Source organism: Drosophila pseudoobscura, chromosome 2 (genome assembly GCF_009870125.1).
Source record: "Drosophila pseudoobscura strain MV-25-SWS-2005 chromosome 2, UCI_Dpse_MV25, whole genome shotgun sequence".
Lineage (NCBI taxonomy): Eukaryota > Metazoa > Arthropoda > Insecta > Diptera > Drosophilidae > Drosophila > Drosophila pseudoobscura.
Window position 1 is genome coordinate 8,823,233 of NC_046679.1, and position 23,647 is coordinate 8,846,879.

General features: G+C 47.1%; 5 protein-coding genes across 7 annotated transcripts in view; 1 reads left to right on the forward strand and 4 right to left on the reverse strand.

Moving 5' to 3' along the window:
* The window catches only part of RYa-R (RYamide receptor), a 60,410-nt gene that overhangs the window by 15,512 nt on the left and 21,251 nt on the right, over positions 1-23,647 (forward strand). For all 3 annotated transcript variants that reach the window (XM_015181551.2, XM_015181552.2, XM_003736357.3), the window contains exons 2-4: positions 11,970-12,827; positions 14,042-14,158; positions 15,055-15,253. In XM_015181551.2, the coding sequence (XP_015037037.2) occupies positions 12,136-12,827; positions 14,042-14,158; positions 15,055-15,253 (1,008 nt within the window). In that variant the 5' untranslated portion in view covers positions 11,970-12,135. The remainder of the gene's footprint in view (positions 1-11,969; positions 12,828-14,041; positions 14,159-15,054; positions 15,254-23,647) is intronic.
* Positions 565-1,801, reverse strand: LOC26533605 (phospholipase A1-like). Its single transcript, XM_015181554.2, has 2 exons — positions 1,655-1,801; positions 565-1,595 (listed from the first exon to the last, which is right to left on the reverse strand). Exons 1-2 carry the CDS (start codon positions 1,692-1,694, stop codon positions 616-618), a joined length of 1,020 nt encoding a protein of 339 aa, XP_015037040.2. The 5' UTR covers positions 1,695-1,801; the 3' UTR covers positions 565-615.
* LOC4801132 (phospholipase A1-like) lies at positions 2,865-4,056 on the reverse strand. Its single transcript, XM_001358237.4, has 2 exons — positions 3,947-4,056; positions 2,865-3,882 (listed from the first exon to the last, which is right to left on the reverse strand). Exons 1-2 carry the CDS (start codon positions 3,984-3,986, stop codon positions 2,897-2,899), a joined length of 1,026 nt encoding a protein of 341 aa, XP_001358274.2. The 5' UTR covers positions 3,987-4,056; the 3' UTR covers positions 2,865-2,896.
* On the reverse strand, positions 6,591-9,246 carry LOC6897060 (phospholipase A1-like). The gene is made up of 2 exons (XM_033377234.1): positions 9,218-9,246; positions 6,591-7,701 (listed from the first exon to the last, which is right to left on the reverse strand). The coding sequence occupies exons 1-2, from the start codon at positions 9,244-9,246 to the stop codon at positions 6,618-6,620; spliced, it is 1,113 nt and encodes a 370-aa protein (XP_033233125.1). The 3' UTR covers positions 6,591-6,617.
* On the reverse strand, positions 10,365-11,469 carry LOC6897061 (phospholipase A1 VesT1.02-like). Its single transcript, XM_002137209.2, has 2 exons — positions 11,415-11,469; positions 10,365-11,350 (listed from the first exon to the last, which is right to left on the reverse strand). Exons 1-2 carry the CDS (start codon positions 11,452-11,454, stop codon positions 10,365-10,367), a joined length of 1,026 nt encoding a protein of 341 aa, XP_002137245.2. The 5' UTR covers positions 11,455-11,469.

The following is a 23,647-nucleotide window of genomic DNA, read 5'->3' on the forward strand; positions in this document are numbered from 1 at the left end:
GAACTTTTTTTTGTCCAATGATCAGATAGTGGCGTTACCCGGATTAAAATTATCATTGATAACAGTTGATGTCCACAGCTTGTTTGATAAGCAGAAAAATCAAAGAAATCTTTTCTACGTGAGTTGTAGCTTGGACACTCAGGTCTTTGACAATCTTTTAGGGTACCCCATTTGAATACCCCTTACTTGTACAGGTGTACACCATAGCGAGTAGGACAAGAAAGGAAGTTTATCTTGAAGGGTCTAAACCATAAATATCAGAGTAGATTCATTCAGGTTATAAAACGATTTCATTTTGATTGGCTTCCACAACACTAATTCTCCGTCGGTGGGTTGGACGGGTGAGGGGCTTGCACTCCTGCCTGGGATCCGCGCGTAACAGCCTTCTGCTGGTGTCACATGGGCCACTTGATGGTGAAGTAATTGCATATAAACGTCCAAATATAATTTATTCAATTTGGACAACGGATCTCCGAATACTACAAAAAGCGCCTTTGGGAAAACATAGCCCAATCAAAACATTCTTATAAGAGTAAATTTTCAGATAAGTAAAAACAAAGATACTTGGGCTTAGAACTTTTTATTTGTTGGGTTCTTGTTATGGATCACAGGTCTCTATCCAATCTTACCGAATGGAGAATCGCTGTTAACGGGGACGTAGTAGTCACCATCAACCATGTAGGCATTGGTGACGGCACCCATGCGGACGCTGCTGTAGGTGCTGCCGCACTCCTTGGCGACGGCTGCCTCGTAGTCGCCACACTTGATGGTTCCGAAGTTGTCCTCAGTGACGGCCTCAGCGTAATACAGGACGGAACGGCCGTGAGAGCAGGAGCCAGTGACATCCAACCCACATCCTGGCTGCGTCTGGCCGCCGTTGGGGTAGAAGGCACCCCTGCCGATGGGCTTCAGGAATCCCAGTTTTCCGCCGTTTGTCTGGATGGACTCCACATAGTGGGCATCACTTGTGGAGAGACGCTTGTCGGGCTTATCGTAGCTGAAGAGGGGAAGAGCAGGGTCCAGACCAACAATGGAGTGGATACGACCCTCGCCAACGGTCTTGCCGGCATAACCAGAGACCTGGGCTCCCAGGCTGTGGCCGATGACCTCTAGGCTGTCCAGAGACATGCCGTGATGTTCGTTCAGGTACTTGATCATATCTCCAACCTTTGCACCAGCTCCGGGAACAGCAAGCACAGACGAAGCGTAGTCAACGGAACGGGCACGGGCCCAGTCCACAACAATCACGTTGTAGTCACCGCGGGACAACCAGGCCTTGGTGATGCGGGTGTTCATTTCATCCTGGGCGCTCTGCGTCCAGCCGTGGATGACGAAACGGGTGCCGTGGTCCTTGTTGAAGTGGGATCCATCGATGGAGGATGCATCGGACGTGATTTCCTTGGCAGAAGTGGGGTTGGACTTGGTGTAGAGGTAGAATTTGACAGCGTTCGTGCTGATGCGGCCCTCCATTTGCTCGCCGCTGAAAAGTAGCTCCTCGGCATCTCTGAGATCCATCCACTCAAAGCTGCCATCGATCTTCGGAATGAACCAGCCATTCTCGCCATTGACGCGTTCCTCAATGGGCAGGGCAGTCACTGCAAGTACTTGTATTACCCGGAATGTCCTTTTACTGGATTCTTTGTGGAGAACTCACCTGCTGCCAACAAGGCTGCTAGAACAAATAACACTTTCATAATGTGGTCTTACCAATTGTGGTGTCCAGTGCCAGGCACTCCTGCGTTTTATAGACCCCCCACTAATCGCCATTTAATAGAAATAAACATCTTAGAGCTATATTTGGACAAACTTTTTAATTGTGGAGTTACCCACAGCGAGGTAGATAAGATGGTATATCTTTGGGAATATCCCGTACTTGTTAAATAAAGACCATAACAGTGGTACAAGAATGGAATTTTAACTTCAAGTGTCGAAGCTTTTGATACCTGACGAGATCGATCGTACTCATAGCGGCTTGATATGTGAAGCAATCATTTATTTTTTTCGAATTATTTTCAAGTTTTCCAACATCGTTTCTTAACCGTTTATTATTACAGAAATATTTACCAAAAATGAGTTATTATTCAACGCATAATATCCATTTATTTTATTATTTATTATTATTTATTTTCCACTGGCAATTCTGCCAGCAATTTATAAAACAGATATTTCTTAAGGGATATGAATCATCTTTAGGGATACATGTGTGTCGCAGTTTCACATATGTATATTTGATCGCTGAATGCGTAATATAATGTTAATAAAGCTTAAAAGGATTTGTGGCAAATATTTAGCGACAATTTCAGGGCATGCGTTTAAACAAAACTGTTACAGATTAGAAGAAAATGAATAAAAAAATAATTTTCATCATAATATCAAAAAGATATCAAGATTGATTTTTTACTTCACATGCGAGAAAATCCTGAGCAAATTATACAGACTGACATCTTTTCCAAAGGCATACAATAAATTTCGCTATAATTGAGAAGTCTATAAATTCATAAAGAATTCCCTTCTTTGGATAACTGGAAAATCCTTTAAATAGATACTCGTAACCATATGGATAAGCCCCCATAAGTATACAGTAGAACCAGTCTTTGGTAGAGCCATACTACAATAAAACATTTACTGAACAAATCAGATAGGAAATCAACGTGAAGTGCCGGAGTGAAGTCATAAATTTCCACAAACTCTCGATGACGAGGACTAGTTTACGATCTCAATCAGCGTAAACGATGGCTATCTTAATAGGTGGTTGGACGAAAACAAGGTTTATGGCTTGATTGGCCTGATAGAGAATTTCATTGAAGAACTGTCAAGGCAATTCCTGAACCATTTCCTGAGTGATATTTCAGAAATCGTTTGGGTCAGATTGATTTTAGGTTGTATTCATGTTTATTTAGTGAATCATGCCGAAGGGGGCCTTGCTGTTCACGGGCACATAGAAGTCACCGTCAACCATGTAGGCATTGGTGTCGGCTCCCATGCGGACGCTGCTGTAGGTGCTGCCGCAATCCTTGGCGACGGCTGCCTCGTAGTCGTGGCACTTGATGGTTCCAAAGTTGTCCTCTCTGACGGCCTCGGCGTAATAGGTAGTGGAGCGGCCGTGGGAGCAGGCGCCAGTGACGTCCAGGGGGCAGCCGGGCTGGGTCTTGCCGCCATTAGGGTAGAAAGCACCCTTGCCGATGGGCTTCAGGAAGCCGAGAGTACCACCGTTGGTCTGGATGGACTCCACATAGTGGGCATCATCGCTAGAGAGACGCTTGTTGGGCTTGTTGTAGCTGAAGAGGGGAAGTGCGGGGTCCAGACCGATGATGGTGTGCACCTGGCCGTCGGTGTTCTTACCGGCATAGCCAGCAACATGGGCGCCCAGACTGTGGCCAATGACGTACAGGGAGTCCAGGGACATGCCACGGTCGGAGTGCAAGAAGTTGATCATCTTGGCGACCTTCTTTCCGGTGGCGGCGACGGCCATGACGGAAGTGGCGTAGTCAACGGAACGGGCGCGAGCCCAGTCCACGACGATCACGTTGTAGTCTCCGTGGCTCAACCAGGCGGCGCGGATGTCCTTGTTCATGCTAGCGGTGTAGCTCTGGGTCCAGCCGTGGATAACGAAGCGGGTGGGGTGGGCAGCGTTGAAGTGGGAGGCATCAATAGACTTTGTGCTGGCGGTGATCTTCTTGCCCTTGGTGGGGTTTGAAGAAGTGTACAGGTAGAACTTGACGGGCACGGTGGTCAGGCCGCGAGACTCCAAGAGTTCCTGCTGCTCCATCCACTCCTCAGCGACGTCCATGTCCACCCACTCGAAGGTGCCGTCCAGCTGGGGAACGTACCAGCCGTTCTCGCCATTGACGCGGTCAGCTTCCTCCAAAGCATAGGCCGAAGCTATCAGACATAATGATAATTCGTTAGTTAAGGAATGTTTAGGGGTATGATTCTAAAGACTCACCGGCCAGAGCACAGAACGCCAAAAGAATAACGGTCTTCATGTTGTTGTATAAGCGACAACTGATTGCTGAATAGGTCGACAGCTTGCTCTTTTATAGGGCAAACCGGTGGCTACTTATCTGCTCAAGATTAGGCGCGCCTGGTGGTGGACCTTACTATAATATACATACGTATAACCATCTGATAGCACCCCCTCTGCAAGGATTTTTTTTTTGGATTCCGAATCAGATGGCATATTTATCTGTTGATTGACTTTCAATCGACTTTTCAATTGCCTTTCATTCCGTCGTGATTCGCGAATATTATTATTGTGCTGTGCTGGGGTCTGTCAAGTGTCTAGCCAGAATGGCCCCATGGTAATTCGGGTTTATTTTGGGATCAATGGGACCTAGTTGCGTCAAAAGTACGAGTACCTTAGTGGCCCCCCGCGCCGAATCGCACAAAGAATGGACGTAACCAGCGGGTTTTGCCTATCTGTCGGCAGCTATCAATTACACTGGGAGGCCCTCTACCACCCATAGAACCACTGACCGCTGTCCAACGTAATCTCATGTAAGCCACGACAAGTGGGTTTAATTGTTTATGCCATTAAATGGGCATTTAATTTAACACTTCATTGCTTTTGAGGTGCCTCGGCTTGCCGTATCTCGCTGCGGAATCTACTCGTATCTACGGTGAGGAAAGCCCTTCCAGTCGATGTTTCCTGCCCTGTAACAATAGTTCTGTTCGGTACATTTAACCTGGCACCTGGGCATTAATTGATTTCTCACTTGTTTTTAACCTGGAGTATCACGTTAATTGGGGTGCTTGAAAATAAATTACATCACCTTTGTTCATCGGGAAAAAACTGCTGCATACTTTCAGGCACCGTTTGATGGACTCTTGTGCTGCTCCACAGCAAGATTAATTCAATTAATAACGCAAATATGACCACGAAAAGCGAGAGAAACCACAACCAAAAGTCCCAGCCCTTATTTTATTTGCCCGGAGTTGCCTTTGTGGACACAGGACCACATAAGCAGAGGACCGCAGAACCACAAGCCCCCCGAGGAGTTGGGTGGCATCGAAGTCGATGACAGATTCAATGAACATTTCAAATTAATCGCATTTTGAAAAGTGTCGCATTTCATGTGGCACGTGCCCGGGGACTGATAAACATTCGGCTGCGTTTGATTAAGCAAATTAAATGGCAACACGGGCCAATTTGCATATCCAATTTGCCCCACGGGAGCGCATTCACTTTGCCGGCATTTGCGGGGGGATTATGTCATCGTGAGTGGGCCACAGATCAGAGAAACATTTGGGGACTTAGCGATAGCTGGAAATCGCATTTGGCCACTGGCTTTGGGCGGACGGACCTCAAGCCACAAATCCACAAATCAAGGGTCGACACAGGCATAATAGGGTTTTCGGATCTTGGCCCACAATAAAATTCAATTTCATCCTGGGGCCGGAAAAAACAATAAATTCCGGTGCCCATAAATAAGCATTTGAGGCAAATAAATATTGTTGTTCTTTTGTGTGGCGAATTCAAAATGCTCTCTCGGGGTAAAGCTTAACCATGACATGAATATAATTACCTTATCTTTCGAGGTGCTCCAGGCGCGCCACATATAGTCCATCAGATGATTAACTATCTGAAGTAGAGCCGTGCGACCGCAATCATCCTCAATCTTCATCCTCACATAGTAAGCTGCACATACTTTTACGGAAATTTGCACTTGGCATACTTCTAGCCATCTATCGACATGGGCTAATTGGGGCACAAGGACTGCCTGCCAGGCAGACGTCTCCGTATTTAAATAAGAGACAGAGACAGAGGCAGAGGCAGGAGCAGACAGAGCTAACCACTTGCCACACAAGCTTCATCCCTCCCTCTTTTCTGGCGTGGTGGCAGGCAACTACAATGTAGATGTTGTGGCTGTTGACTTTGCCCCGAGCAAAATTCCGCCTGATGGCTGCTCATTAATTATAATTACAAACATGCCGCAAAAAGTGGCAAAACGCTTCTGACGACATTGCTAAAGATAAATGCGGTTTTTGGGGTTGAGGCTAAATCAGTCATGACTGAAGACCGACATAGACCAGCACAAGCACACCGAGAAAAAGGGAAACGAGTTCAGCAAATGTATTTTCATTCCTGGTCTTGGCTGAGCAAGTGCTGAGATGCGAAATTCCACAAGTATTTCCTGCCCCTAAAGGACGCAGCTTTGTTCACCATTTCCCGGCTTTTTAGTAGCAGCTGGATACTAACCTTTTTCCACTGCAGTGCCATTGAGCCTAGGCAAATGCATTTGGACGTGCCACGCTTTGTGGCAACTTAAGATATACTTTTCCACCCCGAAAGGCTACCTGCTGTGTGGGGTTTTTAGAAGGCATTTTCGCCCACAAATTGGGCAATGAAAAGATGTTCAAACAGCTTGGTGAAAAGTCCTAGGCTTTCACTTAAATTTTGTACCTTTCTCGCATCACCTTTTCCATTTCGCTTTGCCTCTAGTAGCTGGAAATTTAATTTATGGCACACCATTAAGGTCTTAGGTATAATATTCGCCTGAATATACGACTTAAATATATGTTTGCCCCACACAAAGCTTAAAGGCGATTCTCGCACCGATTTTACCGAATTGAGTGAGATTTTTCAGTTTGCTTTATATTTTTGTTTTATTGTTCGTTTAGTTAATCATGCCGTAGGGGGAATTGCTGTTCACGGGCACATAGAAGTCACCGGCAACCATGTAGGCATTGGTGTCGGCTCCCATGCGGACGCCGCTGTAGGTGCTGCCGCACTGGTCGTTGACAGCGGCCTGGTAGTCGCCGCACTTGATCGTTCCGAAGTTGTCCTGGCTGACGGCCTCGGCGTAATAGGTGGTGGAGCGGCCGTGGGAGCAGGCGCCAGTGACGTCCAGGAAGCAGCCGGGCTGGGTCTTGCCGCCATTGGGGTAGAAAGCACCCTTGCCGATGGGCTTCAGGAAGCCGAGGTTGCCGCCGTTGGTCTGGATGGACTCCACATACCAGGCGTCGGTGGAGCTGAGACGCTTGTTGGGCGAGTTGTAGCTGAAGAGCGGAAGTGCGGGGTCCAGGCCGATGATGGCGTAGATCTGGCCATTGGTGTTCTTGCCGGCGTAGCCGGAGACGTGAGCTCCGAGACTGTGACCGATGACATAGAGGTTGTCCAGGGACATGCCGAAGTCGGAGTTCAGGAAGTTGATCATGTTGGCGACCTTTTTTCCGGTGGCGGCGACGGCCATCACAGAGGTGGCGTAGTCAACGGAACGGGCGCGAGCCCAGTCCACGACGATCACGTTGTAGTCCCCCTGGCTCAACCAGGCGGCGCGGATGTCCTTGTTCATGCCAGCGGTATAGCTCTGGGTCCAGCCGTGGATAACGAAGCGGGTGGGGTTGCCGGAGTTGAAGTTGGAGTTATTGATGGAATTGTAATTGGCTTTAATCTTCTGGCCCTTGGTGGGGTTTGAGGAAGTGTACAGGTAGAATGTGACGGGCACGGTGGTCAGGCCGCGAGATTCCAAGAGTTCCTGCTTCTCCATCCAATCCTCTGCAACATCCTTGTCCACCCACTCGAAGGTGCCGTCCTGTTGGGGAACGTACCAGCCGTTCTCACCATTGACGCGGTCAGCCTCGTCCAAGGCGTATGCCGAAGCTGTCAGACATAATTGTAGTTTGCTATTTAAACCATTATCAGGAGTATGATTACAAGGACTTACCGGCAAGCGCGCAGAGTGCCAAAAGAATAAAGGTCTTCATGTTGTTCTACAATCTACACCTGATTGCTGAATACGTCGGTGCCGCTGTCTTTTATAGGCCGAATCGGGCCACTTATCGTCAACAGATTAGACTCGCTTGGAGGTGGACTAACTACTTAGAATACAACCATCTGATAGCACCCCCCAGTTCAAGTGGTTTTTGCGGTTTTGATGGAATGCCGCATCAGATAGGATATTTATATCTGGACTGTCGCTCCTCTATTGCGTTCCATAATCAAATGCTCCAGCTTTTCACGAAGGTCTGTGAAAAGTCCAAAGCTTTCTCTTAAGTATTTTGTACCTTTTTGGCAGTGCCTTTTTTTGCTTTTCCCCCTGTGGCTCTTCAGAAAATTAAATTTATGAAATACCATTTAGGATTTTTTCAGCCAGCCTTTTTTTCGTTGGAAGCCTTTGTTGTGGGCTGCTGTTTTTCCACCGAACATAATTTTCAGTCTGAGAGCCGGCTAAACAGAATTACGCGCCAACTAAGCCCAAAAAATCTGATTTGCTTTTCATTCCATTCCCACCCTCCGCATTGGCTGTGCTTTGTCTGGAAATCTACGATGTTATTAGGCTTCCTGAGCCCCACACATATACTCCTATTTGGGTACGTGATACCCGTCAATATTTTGCATTTTATTTCCATGTTCCTTCGGCTGCCTGCGGGCCCTGCTTCCTCCTTTCATTTCGATCTGGTGCCTGCTTTACTCAATATTTTGTTGTATTTTATTGGCTGAAGCCATTAAAATATTCAACGACGAGCGAGCGGCTCTCGCCAGCATGTAATTATTTTGCGTGCTTTTGGCATTCATGGCACACTTTTCCATGTCTTGTTAATACAAAATTGATGAGCTGTTCATTAATCAACTGCCAAACCAGCATATACGAGTATGTGTGTATCGATGGGAAAATTTTCGATTGCCAGTCGCATGTTTAATGATGTGCGACCGATATTTTGGGCTAGGAACTTTGTATGCAAGTGGAGGCCCAGAGTCCATAACTAAAATTTAAGTTTATAAGAACCATAATTTTAGGACTGGTGTATGTTTTAATTCATATTTCGCTGGATTTGAGGTTATTCTTAAATCTAAGCTGGCATGCCAAAGAAATTAAAACGAAATGATGGATTGATGGATTTTCGGACTTTAATCCTTTTTCCAATGGAATTCGCAATTACATTTTGGCCAGGACCTCGATTAATTTCAGCTTCAATGAATAATAAACACTGATGAGGTTTTCTAAAAGAAAACATAAAAACCGATGCGTATACGTGATGTTTTCTTACAAAAGCTACCATATGCTCTATATTTTTTGGCAGAGAATGAGGCGCTTATTTAAGGTTCTTCAAGTTAATTTTAGCAATGACCCAGTTCATTGATGGCTTCCTTGCTAATCTAATATACACCTTTCTCAATGGCTTGATTATCCAAACATTTTCTTTATTAAGTTTCTAGAGTGCTTATCGGAAATCTAAGATAAAATATTTTGCATATAAACAAAAATTCCCCAACTTTTTGCTGGAAACGGCCTGAGATGCCATTGTGCCATGTCAAACCTTTTAAATCCGCACACATGTGTGTTTGGGATTCGCTGGCACAGATGCTGGAGTCGAGGAATGCGGCAAGATAATTGATAAAAAACAGAAGGCACAGGCTCGCCAGGAAGAGAGAGAGAGAGAGAGAGAGAAGAAATAACAACAACCGAGTCACGCACATACTCGGCACTCGGAAGGGTCCCATTCCGACACCGTCGAAGGCCTCATTATTGCGCTGAGATAAGCAATTTACCCACTTGATAACCTTATCCTTCCCTTGCAGCTCTCGTCTCTGGATCTGGCTTCTGGATGATGGGCTGTTGGGCGTCTCTTGGGTGGCCGGAAGAAGGCAGTTGTCTGTCAGTTGTTGTCAGAGTTTATTCAACGAGATATTAAAACCAAGTGAACTGAGCCCAAATGATATGAAATTAAATGAGATGAGATCCGAAGAGATGAAGAAGGCAACTTGTCAACGTATCGAAAGGCAAAAGTTTAAATTACAAGTACACACAGAAGTATGTAGCATTTGTGCTGTTCTGTTAATATTTTCGATTTCTGAGTAGACTTTTAATTGCTTTCGATGGGTTGTCATTTGCCATTAAGACCTTGCTTTAAATAAACTTGCAAGCTTTATTTTTGGAGTTTATTTCATCGTCTTTCTAGTTGCCTAGACAACAGAATCTTGAGAGCTTACGAGTGTATGTATATAGCTGCTGATTAATTTCAGTTGACTTTTATTAGAGATGGAGTGGTGTGAGTTGTCTCTTTGACAGAAATTATTGATACAGAACGATTGTTTAGAATCAGTGAAACAGCTTGTAGAGCTATTGTACTATACTCCAATTATGACTGCATTGTTCTTGGTCTGAAGATGAATGAAATCTCCCTGAGACCCTCCTTCATTGTCTCTTGAAACAAAGAATATTTCATTTGGTTTCTTTGTGCTCTCATCCATTGCTTGAATGCTGAAAGCGTCAATGTGAGGATGGACGCATGGTTAAACTCCAAGATGTTGGTGACGGCTGACCTATGCACATATGTCATATGCTGAACTCCCTTGATAGTTCTACCCTCTATAGTTATACAATGGATCTATCGATTTTAAGCTTTTCATTTATTTTCGTTTAGTTAATCATGCCGTAGGGGGAATTGCTGTTCACGGGCACATAGAAGTCACCGGCAACCATGTAGGCATTGGTGTCGGCTCCCATGCGGACGCCGCTGTAGGTGCTGCCGCACTGGTCGTTGACAGCGGCCTGGTAGTCGCCGCACTTGATCGTTCCGAAGTTGTCCTGGCTGACGGCCTCGGCGTAATAGGTGGTGGAGCGGCCGTGGGAGCAGGCGCCAGTGACGTCCAGGAAGCAGCCGGGCTGGGTCTTGCCGCCATTGGGGTAGAAAGCACCCTTGCCGATGGGCTTCAGGAAGCCGAGGTTGCCGCCGTTGGTCTGGATGGACTCCACATACCAGGCGTCGGTGGAGCTGAGACGCTTGTTGGGCGAGTTGTAGCTGAAGAGGGGAAGTGCAGGGTCCAGGCCGATGATGGCGTAGATCTGGCCATTGGTGTTCTTGCCGGCGTAGCCGGAGACGTGAGCTCCGAGACTGTGACCGATGACATAGAGGTTGTCCAGGGACATGCCGAAGTCGGAGTTCAGGAAGTTGATCATGTTGGCGACCTTCTTTCCGGTGGCGGCGACGGCCATCACGGAGGTGGCGTAGTCAATGGAACGGGCGCGAGCCCAGTCCACGACGATCACGTTGTAGTCTCCCTGGCTCAACCAGGCGTTGCGTATGGCCTTGTTCATGCCAGCGGTATAGCTCTGAGTCCAGCCGTGGATAACGAAGCGGGTGGGGTTGCCGGAGTTGAAGTTGGAGTTATTAATGGAATTGTAATTGGCTTTAATCTTCTGGCCCTTGGTGGGGTTTGAGGAAGTGTACAGGTAGAATGTGACGGGTACGGTGGTCAGGCCGCGAGACTCCAAGAGTTCCTGCTTCTCCATCCAATCCTCTGCAACATCCTTGTCCACCCACTCGAAGGTGCCGTCCTGCTGGGGAACGTACCAGCCGTTCTCGCCATTGACGCGGTCAGCCTCGTCCAAGGCGTATGCCGAAGCTGTCAGACATAATTGTAGTTCGCTATAGAAACCATTATCAGGAGTATGATTACAAGGACTTACCGGCAAGCGCGCAGAGTGCCAAAAGAATAAAGGTTTTCATTTTGTTTTAGTAACGAAAACTGATTGATGAATAGGTCGACAACTGGCTCTTTTATAGGCAAAAACTTATCGGCACAAGATTAGACTCACTTGGAGGTGGTAGCTACTTAGAATATAATCATCTAATAGCACCCCAGGGGACAAGTGGCTTTTGCGGTTTTGGTGGAATGCCAAATCAGATGGGATATTTATCTCGGGATTGTTGTTCCATTGGGTTTGATAATGAAATGCTAAAGTTGCTGACGAAGGTGAAAGTGGCAATTTGTGGTATGCGTCCCTTAAAGCGAGAGATGGATGTACATTTTATATTTCTACCATGGAGCCATCGACAAACGTATGAACGTATAGATTCACAAATTCCCTCTTTAATTATACCAAAACTCTTATACCTACTACTGCCTGCAAGTATGCAATGCTTTTTGTTCAAGCAGATTATGAAAATTATTAAGTAGCCGCAATGTAGTGCAGCACATTTTGAGATTCCCGCTAATTGCAGCTCCAACTTTTTACTTGCAGATTGCCAGCGATAGTAGGAACTGGGAGCAACTTTGAAGAGCGTGGATTTTTGGCCAAAATGCTGATGAGTAGAATGAAACTCTAGGAACCGCAGTACAAGGAGACAGAAAAGTTTTCAACGACTGGAAGTTTTCTAAGAGTTTGCGGTTCCCCTCGACGCGCTTGAATGGAGTTTGACAATGGCTTGCTGTGGCACAGCCAGCGGGTGGCCGGCAGCGAGCTGAGTGACGAGCGACTCTACTACATAGCCCCGCAGCAGCCCCTGCTGCGCAACGAGGAGGATGACTACCCGGACGCCGCGCTCTCACTCACAGACTCTGCCTCGCTTTTGTACAACGCCACAGCCGGCTCTGGCGAGCTGGAGGTGCGCGATGCAGAGGCTGTCTACAGTTATGCTTCAACGACCACGCTCAATGGCCTGGACTTTGAGCACTTCAATGTCACGGTCCTGATGAACTTTAGCTGCGAGGAAACGGAGTCCTCGTCGGATGACGTCTGGTCCAGCGTCTACTTTAAGAGCACCGTCTACCTGCTGTACATTCCAATCTTCATATTCGCGCTGATCGGTAACGGCACCGTCTGCTATATCGTCCAGTCCACGCCGCGCATGCGCACCGTCACCAATTACTTTATCGCCAACCTGGCGCTCGGCGACATCCTGATGTCTTTATTCTGCGTGCCCTCCTCCTTCATCTCGCTGTTCATCCTCAACTACTGGCCCTTTGGCATAGTGCTCTGTCACTTTGTCAACTACTCGCAGGCGGTGTCTGTGCTAGTCAGCGCCTACACTTTGGTGGCCATCAGCATTGATCGATATATAGCCATCATGTGGCCCCTCAGGCCTCGCATCACAAAGCGGTAAGTGGGGGACGCGGTGGGGTTTCCAGCGAAATGATTTTCCTTTGACTTTTCATTTCGCCCACAATACCATGAAATGCTGTTTAATGCAAACTATTATTGCCTTGGCTGGGGATCAGCGCATAAATTAGTCTGTAAACAGTTTACGAGAAACTTTTGATGGCCAGTAAAATTAATTGAAAACTTGTTTAAGCACTGGAACCCATTGTAGGGTTTTGTTTTGGGAACAATGCTGCAAAGTTCAAATGTTAAATTCCTGGTGGATTAAAGTAGATTTTCTTAAGGAAGAAGCATACTAGTGCCATATTAGCTCCACTCTAAACTCCTTCGTTAGCTTTAGCTTAAGTACGTCCTTCAAGTATTTTACTCAAGTGCATAGTCTCGATGTCTTAGTGGCGTGCCCGCACACCGTTAAGTGGCCGCTTGGCTATTTGCATTGCTAGGCCCACTTTGGAGTCTACTTGACCGAAACGCTGGTCTCCAGGGAGGCGGCGTCAATGGCTCGCCGGTTCGTGTTAATTGGTTTAAATAGTAATCCAAAACCCTGACGCTGCGGAAAATCCAAAGCACCCATGCTGGCCATTTGCCGGACGCATTGAAAACGTCAATTTGCTTGGTAACTAAATACGATACGGCATTGCCATTGCCTCGACCACTCGACTACTAGACCATCAGCCGGTGTCACTCACACTGCCATCCATCTCCAGTGGAGCTGAAGACCTCTGGCGTGAGTATTTTACGCCCGGACGACTTTTAATGGAGGTTCAACATGGCTATGAAGCGGGTAGTGAGTTTTGGGCCACCCAGGCCACGTCAGTGTGGGTGCGGGGGTGAGAGTCCTGTTGTGCAAATATTTGCGAGGCCATAAAGTAAATACGCTTGATAATTATTCAACCCACTGCCTCTGCCACTGCCACTGCCAGCCAACCCTACCGTACCGCATAAATGCTCGCTTATCACGCTCGCTTCTCCGCCGGATAAGCTACAAGGAAAGACAGACCGCACCGGCATCACTCATACGTCACGGTGTGTCGGAAATTTTCAAACTGTTTAAGAATTTACGCAGGCATTTGCCAGCCGGTGATGGGGTGGGGCAGGGTGAGATAAGTGGAAAGCATGAGTATGAAAATAACAGAAATTTTAAATATTTAAGAGACGAATCAGATGTACTTACGAGCCACTTATAAATTGTTCGTCTCTCTCTCTCGTTTCAGTTATGCTAAATTTATCATCGGCGGTGTTTGGTTTATTGCACTTGCCACCGCGTTTCCCATACCTGTCGTCTCCCGCCTCGTCATGCCCACATCGGCGTGGCACGAGAAATGCGAGAAGTAAGTACCGCTGCCACTCGAAGCATGGCAGAACATCCTGCAGTGTTTGTTTGCCACACATCCATCTTCAGCTCCAGCTTTTGTCCATGTGTGTGTGTACTAAATGTAGCATTAAAGAAATGACTTCGTGCGAAGACGGATGTTTGGGGCATTATACTTGACTGCCGCCATTTGGAATGACTTCAACTTTAAGAGAACCTCCTGTTTGAGATGCTGAAAACACTCGCTCTTGAGTGGCGTGCAAATAAAAAATATTACAAGCATTTTTCTTCTTTGCCTGCCACTAATCAGAGATGGACTGTTCTCGACAGTATTTTTAGCTTTTCCTCATAGGAGAAACGAGCAGGGAGGCGGGCCAAGATCAAGTATAATGTAAATGCCAATAGGAAACTCATCTAAAGCCTGCTTAACCACAGCTCTGCTGCGCTCAGACATGGCAGGCACGTTGTGGAAGCTAGATGTCATGTCTAATTGTGACAACAGGACAACGGCTGTTGCCGGCGGCTCATTGTCCGGCAGCAGGGCCCTCAAGACCAGATGCAGCCCCTGGAGCCTGGATCCTAGGATGGTAGAAACCCTGCAACAATTTAACAGTTCCTTCACGGCTGGCTCTCGAGTGGCATGCAGCTCACGGTCCGACGAAGGGAATGGTATAAAAATGAAATGGCGCACTCAGCCATGAATGCGGGCGTGTCCGTGCGTCCGTGCATCCTCTGTGTGGCAGCTGATGTTGAGAGCCAGCAGATTCGTCCACGCATCCCCTACGAATAGTAGCCAGCCCCACACTAATTCATTGGCTTGTGTCTTTTGTCTCTCGTTCTATGGCCTGCACGCAAATGCCACCTCCTTTCGGCCATGTGCTCGGCCATGACTGCATTTTGTTGGACCGACCTCAGATACATCTGCCGCGAGATGTGGCCGTCCAGCGCTCAGGAGTACTACTACACACTGGCCCTCTTCACGCTGCAGTTCGTCGTGCCGCTGCTGGTGCTCATTTTCACCTACACGCGCATCGCCATCGCCGTCTGGGGCAAGCGACCGCCTGGGGAGGCGGAGAACTCCCGGGACCAGCGCATGGCGCGCTCCAAGCGCAAGGTAAGTCAATCATCTGCCAACCGCAAAAACTAATTTCCTCCAAAAAAGGACCTAGCCATTAGTCGGTGCCCCCCCCATGGCTTTGGGGTTAAATAAAATGGGGAAGAACATATGGTGGTGAGTGCCTTGGCTGCCTATCGGGGCATGAAGGGACGCCTGTACGCCTGTCCCAAGTACAAGACAATTGCTTGTATTTTTCCCTTCAGTGTAGTTGGAATTCAAGGGCCCTTTAATATGCTAAAATGTTTTCCTATTTGCCGCTCCTGTACCCCTGCTCTGGGCAGTTGGGGAACGTGTTTCTACATGCAGCTGGCATTGTTCGGACATACTGATGATGCCTGATTGAATTGCAAATCCAAGAGGAAAGTCAAAAAGAATTCCAGGAATTTGAATCTACAAAAAAGATGATTTAAACGTTGCATTGCTCAGTGAATTTTCAAAGAATTAGTTTGCTAGAAAGACTTGAATAAAGTTTTTTTTATTATGATTTAACAGCTTACAACTTTATTTTGAATCTCTCTCATTCAGACGTTGCATAAGTTGTATCAAAGACTCAATCGATCCGAGCCATCTCCTTTGAGCTTTTTTGTTGACTTTAAAGTTTAACCCCAATAGCAGCACCTTGCCACTACCTGTGCACCCTCGAACGCGAACTGCGGCATCAACGGAGGCTGCTCGAGCGTCTGTGCCGCACGACGACAGCTGTCGAAGCAGCAATCTTCAAATTGATTTTGCATTTTTTGTTCCCCCCCCCCCCCCCCCCCCCCCCCCCCGCCACATTTCTGGGGTCAATGAGGAGCAAGCGTGGCAAGGCTGGCTTCCTGCTCCTCTGAACGAACGGCTATCATGGTTTTGGGTACGGGTTTTCGGTGTGGGTATGGGTTTGGGTTTGGTTTTTGGGATTGGGCCTAGGCTGGGTCTTTGGCAGCGTGCCAAATGGCATGTAATGCTCACATAATCACACGGCGCATGCGCAGCAACTATTTACAATAAACTTGCAGCGCCTCAGCCAAATAAATGAGTAGAGATATATGCGGTGCACCTCGTACTTGGTACATCGGTCTCCGAAGCCTATACACTTGCCAGCTGGAGGCCTAGGCTGAGGCTGAGGCTGCGACTTCGACATCGACATCGACTGCGTCTGAAGATGGCATCCAGCGTTTGGTCTTCCAGGAAATCATTGCAACTGCAACTCCAACTACGAGTGCGAGTGCGGGTCGGGTCGGGTGCTGGTGCGGGTGGAATGACGACCACGTAACCAGTTGTCAAACGAGCCTCCTCGGCCTGTGGCCAATGGTGCAGCTGAGATTCCTCTGCCAGACGACGATGACGATGACGATGACGACGACGACGACGACACAAAGAAAGCCAGTTAGCTGAGAGTGAAAATTTGTATGCTGTCGATGACGATGAAGATGAAGATGACGACCTTTCCTGGCCATTCGTTCGCACAGCTGGACGGGGCTCCTCTCTCTTTGGCCGGCAATCAAAACCTACGCTTCATTGCATCGGGCCAATGTGTACTTGTGGACATCCGTCATTGAGCAGTAATTATAATCGCCATATTTGAGGGAGAACAAAGACAGGGCCCAAATGAGAGACCAATGACTGCCGGCAGAAAGCAGACAGCGGACAGGGACTCTGTCATCTCCCATCCACAGCCGCTCCAGCGGCTGACAGTTTCGCCCACTGCGCGGTGCAATGTTACCCAATTCGAGCCCGAGGCGACAACTGACTGCAGCTTCATCTGCCATTCACTTTTTCCGATTCATTTGGCCCCACCATCGCCCTCCTGTGACGGCTGAGTTGACCATCCTTCGATGCAGTTTCCCAAAAAAGTACGAGTGGCTTCAAACAGTTATTTGGTTACTTAACTCGGCAACAATTTTGCTGACTTGGATTTCTCATTTTCTCATGGCCAGCCGGCTGCCTCCCTTCGTCGGCCTATCCTCCGCCCCCCCTGCTGCTGCCGTTGACAGTTTCCTCCTTGTATGCTTACGTCTTTCAAACATTTCTGCCAATCGCCAGCTCAAAAATGATTAGCAAATTACTCGTACTTGCTCTCCCCAGGGGTACTCGTCTTTGGTTCACTTTTCGGGCTTCCTCGTGGTCGTAATTGTCGACTTGTTGTTAAATATCAATTGAAAATTACACGATTATTTGGTAATATTCCAATTAATTGCTGGACGAAGCGTGGTTATGGAGAGCGATGTGACCATGTAGCGTATACGTGATGTCTTTGGGGTATGGAAAGAAGGATGGTGGAACGGAGGTCGTTGTATCATAGAAAAAGAATATAATAAGATCTCAAGCAATCGTTAAAGCCATCACCCGAATCAATCATCATGTTTAGGTGTCCTAAGAGCATGATTATTCCATCAAATAGTTCATTAAAGACCAGAAGTGACACATCAACCATAGTTTTTCCTTTACACATTTTCTGCATTCAACGAACGTTGGCCCGTAAGTGATTTTCAATTTATCATTGCAAAAAAGACTGTATTCATAAATTGCATTCCCTTTTGTGGTGGCACTTTGTCAATATTTGTCAAGTGTTTCCTAAATTCGTTTGCACGAGTTGCAAATCACAGTCCATCTAATTGCTGGGAAACACACCCATAAAGACCGTACAATAAGGCAAAACAATCAGCCACGATATGAGTCTGAAGCGTGAAGGGAAAGGGAAACGGAGGTAGTATTATTGCCGACCAGGGGCGATGACACTTCACAGTCTCCCAGAGCCACAGCCACAGGCGATTGCAACTTTGGATTGAGTATCAGTATTTTCTTATTTCGTTTCTTTTTTGGTTTGCGGCAGCTGGCCGTCGCCCAGGCCGGAGGCGACTACATCTTCGAGTCTGCATTTGAGTATGTTTTGTCAAAGTGTTGGCCGGTACAATAAATGTGTAGGAAACTTGGCTCATTTGGCGGGGATGCCGATGCTGTTAACGCGATTGCTTCTTGTTTGGATGCAAAACGTTAATTGCATAATTGACTGCAAGAGGCGTAACTTACGGCCCGAGAGTGTTCATGTATTGGCCATCAGTAGCATCATCATCCTGATAACTAAGCCCCCCCGTCGAAAGACCGGCCCGGCCCGTTGCCCGGCCCGATGTCCGGCCCGATGCTCGCTGACCATGCCACGAAACAAAGACTGATGACCCATCGCCAGACATGGGCAGGTCCAAAGAGAGGCGGACACTCCACACTCCACACTCCTCAGTCTGCAGTCCCGCAACGGGTTCCCATTTTGAGTTTTTCTTTCATCCATTTTTATTTCTCCGGCTGCAGACATTGCAACGCCACTGCCACTGGCTGCATCGTCGCAGTCTTCTCTTTCTGTTGAATTGTGTTAAAATGTTAATTTCGTATTACGTAATCTGTGTCATATCCAGCAAGCAGCATCAGGCACCCAGTGAGGCAGCCAGCTGGGATCTTCATCATCAGCAGCAGCAGCATCAGCAGAAGCAACGGCGGCAGGGGCAGCACCCATACCGACACAATGGGCGGTGCATGTGAAAAAAAGTGAGAGGATTCCCAGGCCTGGCCAGTGGATTCGCTTGCATCGCTTGCTGACTCACACACAGAGATACACCCACACACAGGGTTGCACTTTGTGCGTTTTGTGGCAAATTAAAAGATAAAACTCACCGATGCAGCAGCTGCAACAGCAACAGCAACATCTCCAGCAACAGGCTGCAATTAGTCGTGCAGTCCCCCTCCTCCAGTTCACATCTCTCCATCCGCCTCTCTCTGAAATTCCGGTTCTGCCCCATGACTTTTCCCAATACACTTTTGAGCCCTTTCCATGCCATTGATTTATTTTACAACAATTTGTTTGCCTCTACCTGTCTGTCAACTCCAATTGCAGTCTGAAGCTTGGTTGAAAAATTTCAAATTCATTCTCTAGAAATTGTGCAAAACTGTAGCTGAAATATTGCCGGCAATAGTTCATGGCAAACATTTATTTTTGCATTTTCCTGTGGCTCCCAGTAGTTGGGGCTGGGGCTGGGGCCACGTGGTGTATGGTAGCTCAATTAAGTATTGATATATGCACTTTCTCTATTGATATATGGGTAATTGAAAATTTAATAAAGTCTGGAAATGGTATTACAATTTGAAATTAAATTGCGTTTTGCCAAAATTATTAGAAAGACCGCACGTGAAATGAATATAAACATAGCCATTGTTGAAGTTAAATGTTGCCAAAATAATTGCTATTTCTATGACAAAAGGGGGAACTTTGGAAGAGTCTCTGAAGTATACTTTTTTGGGTTTTAAATTGAGAACTTTGTACTCCCAAATGTCCTATGATTTAGAAATCGTAGGAAAAACTTGATCTTCTTATACGAGTATGTTCTATCATTCATGGGATTTGTCATACAATTTCTTTACTATTCTAAGGCCAAGTTACACATTTGTTTGCGTCTGATGATTTATGAGCTTTGGCCAAACATTGACATTCCTTAATCTTCATTATTCATTCGACTCGAGTTTTCGAGGCTGGAATCATTTCCTAATGAGCATTGCATAATGTCCATTCTGCTCATTGACGCTCATTGGCTTTGGGTCGGTGTCCATCAATTATTGAGCAAACACGTAGAAAGACATTAACATTAACATTCGATTTTATGGGCCCGTTTCAGCGAAACTTTGTTTGCCCTCGACTATAAAATTTATCCGTCTGCCATTTCGGCCATTCGTTTTTCTTCTCGTATTTGTAATTTCTGGTTAAATCAATAAGACTAAATGCCGTGTTTATTGTGGCGCAACGGCGCAGGAGTTTTGCCTGCCGGACTGCCGCCACCGGTGTTGGCGACAATAAATTAACCAATTAATGTTCGTAAATTAAAGAGAGACTCTAATAGCTCCCAGGCTCAAGGAACTGACTCAACCTGTATATAAATTTCAGTGGCGTTCTTGCAACGCTTCGGGGGAGAATAAAAATCCACAAAACTGTCTGAGATACCTGCTTTGGCGAGCTTTGGCGAGGGGCATCCTCATCCTCTGCAGCATGACTTGCAGCACTGTCATCGAGTCGGAGAGGGGATTACTGGTGTGGCATGTGGTAGCTGCTGTTTGGCCGACAGCTGTCGGAGCATTTGTTGTTACATCTGTTGCATCGACTGTTGCCTTGTTGCCTTTGTGGCTCTTGTGTTGCATAAAGAAACATCTTGTCGGTTGAGCCCGAGCCCCTCTGCCAGTCGCTGCTGCCTCTCCAGTGTTGTTTGCTTGTTTGTCGGCTGTGTTTGTTTGGCTGGAGTTCGAACAAGTTTATTCTACAAAAGTGAAAGGTACTCGGATTGGACTTGCATTCGACATGGCAGCTATCCGTGTCAGTGACGCACTAAAACCGATCAGCCTCCGAAGCGTGTGCCCCTAATGAAGATGCCCCGGCCCGGCTGATGTCAGCATGGGGCAGGCACAATTGGGAGGCGTTCTCCTCCTCTCGGGGTCAGTGAGAACATCAATGCAGCGAAGCAGTCTAATGAAGTCCATTTACATGAGTGCACTGGCCAGCACCAGAACCAGATGAGCACATCAAATGGCAGCTGCAATCAACGGAGGCTGTAATATAACATTGCGTATACGCAATGAATGGAGGCGATGGCGATGGCGACAGCTAACAAGCCAAATGCATTTGTCCAATGCAAATGTCTGATGACCAAAGATGGGAAACGCTTGGAGTTATGGTTTAAGCTTTGATCTTTAAGATTGTACACATAATATTTGATAGTTCTTGTGCATTTAGTCCAGTCATATCTTAGCATACAAATATTCAAATTAAGATGCAGCAAAGAGTTATGAATTCATAATGCCATAATACGAACCCAAGCAACGAGTGCTGTAAGAGACTTGAAGCAGACACAGCCAAAGAGATTAGCATTAAAACAGCTCCACCCATAACCCGAGACATCATCCATCTGCGCTCCAGGCAGGGGTTTCCGTGTCATCACGGAGATTATCATGCTGCCAGCCGAAATACCACTTGGCACCGCATTACCCCCCTTTAGGGGCTGGGCCGTGGCACAGTGCCAACCTGTGGCAGCGCCAATGGAGGCAACACCGAGGCCGTTGTAATTAAAATGTGAACAACACCATGAAGCGGACAAAGGCTGCTGGGCATTTATTTGTCTGACAGAGCACACCCTCGACGGGAGCTTTTCCCCCGTTTAATTTTCAGCTCGAATTTTCATTTGTTACCGCGCTGGCAGGATGATAGCATCGGGCCAAACAGACAGAGGGGCACAGCAATCAAAAGGCCAACAGGTAGCCAGCTTTGGAGTTGAGAAATGGCAGTCACGAAAAGTGGAGGGAATGAAGGATGAAAGCCCTCAAAACTTTCCTCCATTCGACGTAGAAATAACTCAAATTGATAAGCCAGTCAGTTAATAGCCACTGAACTATACTATGGCGTGAGGCTGGTAGTAGCTCTTAATGACCAGAAGGTGCCGCTGCAGCATCAGTAGTGCCACCAGAAGTGGAGTCAACTTCAAAGCCAGCTTTGCCTTCGTTTTGTTGTGTGGCGGCATTATCTCTTTGCTGGCACTTTAAACCCGTAATTAGTTTACACTTGCGGTAATTGCGGCATAAATCTTCCAGTTGCCAAGTGTCGTAATAGCCAACAACCAAGCCAATCCTTATCTGTGTCCCTATGGGAGTGTGTGCGAGTTTTGTTTTCTTTCTGCCAGCAATTCCCATCCCACACAGACACTAGTTGAAGTACGAGTACATCCATCCACATATAACTTTATATCTACATCCCATCCCCATCCCCATCCCCATCTCCATCCCTTCCCAAAACTTTATTCCCATTGCCTGCCCTGCCATCTGCCGCAAAATGATTTGTAGCCTTAAGTGGAAGGCAGCACGTTCGTCGTGCTGTTAAAGCCATGGCCCGGGCCCGAGGCCAGGCCGCAGCGCACCGCAGCGCATCTCTGGCTTGTGGAGTCCAAAAACTGTGAAGTGAATTAGTGGCCAGTGGCCCAAGTGGAGAGTCTCTTTTTGTGGCACGGTTGAGCTGGGTTGTTGTCACGCCATTTTCAAATAAACCGCTCCAACAGTAAATATCATTCCAGAACCCCGTCTCCCGTTCCCATACGAATGGCTCTCATGACGGGAATAATGGGAGCTATCATCGACTCGGACCCCATCTCATGACCCAGCAGCATCTCCGACCTTTTCCAGCCTCAATCCCTCCTTGGGTCTTGCGAGTGCGTTCGGTGCCTTTGTGGATATTGTTGCTACGTTTTATGGAGCTATTAAGGTGTCGTCTGCTGTGTTGTGTGACTTTTGCTACTATTGTCCCATTGTCTGCCGTTTACGGAAATGTCGCGTGCTACCCAATTCGTTGGGTTTTTGTTTTGCACTCAAAAAAAGAGTCAATAGAATTATAGGATTATGGTAATCGGGGAATTGAATATAGGCATCTGAACATAACCTTTTGTACTGTATTGCTTTTGGAATAATACTTTAAGATTGAATCAACTAAAATAGCTGTAGTGCTTGAAGGTTAGCCAAAGCCTTCAGCTCCTTCTAGTGCTGTTTCGGTTTCCTCTTTCACGATTCCGGATTCCAGAGTTTGTAAATTGAAACCACAACTGAAGGGTCGAAAAACGGATTGGTTTCGCTGAGTAATGAAAGATGTTAGCACAAGACTATCAAAGAAAGGAAAACAAAAAATTGGCTGGGAAAATTTATTTTGGCCATTTCTCTGGCGAGGGGTAACCAAAAGAAATGCCGAAAGAAGCATGCAAAAAAAAGAGCACTTTCTCTCCTTTTGCCCGAAAAACAAACAACGGTTCTGCATGTTTCGTACACACAGAGACAGCGCGAAGCGACACCAGCAGAGACGACACGATGCAATGTGGCCATGCAGATAGATGCATCCGTGAGCTACAGATAGAGCGTATCTGTTGTTCCCCGAGTGGTGTTGTGGAGTGAAGTGTGGTGCTGAATGTTTGCCGTTGGCCAGCAGTAGCATCGCTCCCCCAGTCCGCTTAATTAAAACGTGAGCAATTGCAGTAATGAGTGCTCCGGTTGATTAAAGTCTCCCAGCCAGGGGCACCGGCACGCACTCGAGGTGCAGTTGCAAATGCAGATACAGATACAGATACAGATGCTGCTGCTGTTGCATCGGATGCACGGCTGGCCATTGGGAGATGCGTTCGTGCGAATGGCAATTAGAGGGCGGCGCCTAACTGCCTCGACAATGTGATCGTTTAGCATAACTGCGTAAAAGTTTTGCGACAAGCATTCACCGTTGCAGCGGCGTTGCATAAGCAACGGGAGACTTGGTGCCACGGTGGCACACGGAACGCATCGTTGCATGCATCCACGAGATACGCGCTCGGGCTTGCATGTGTGACCGAAATCCAAACATAATCCTAATGC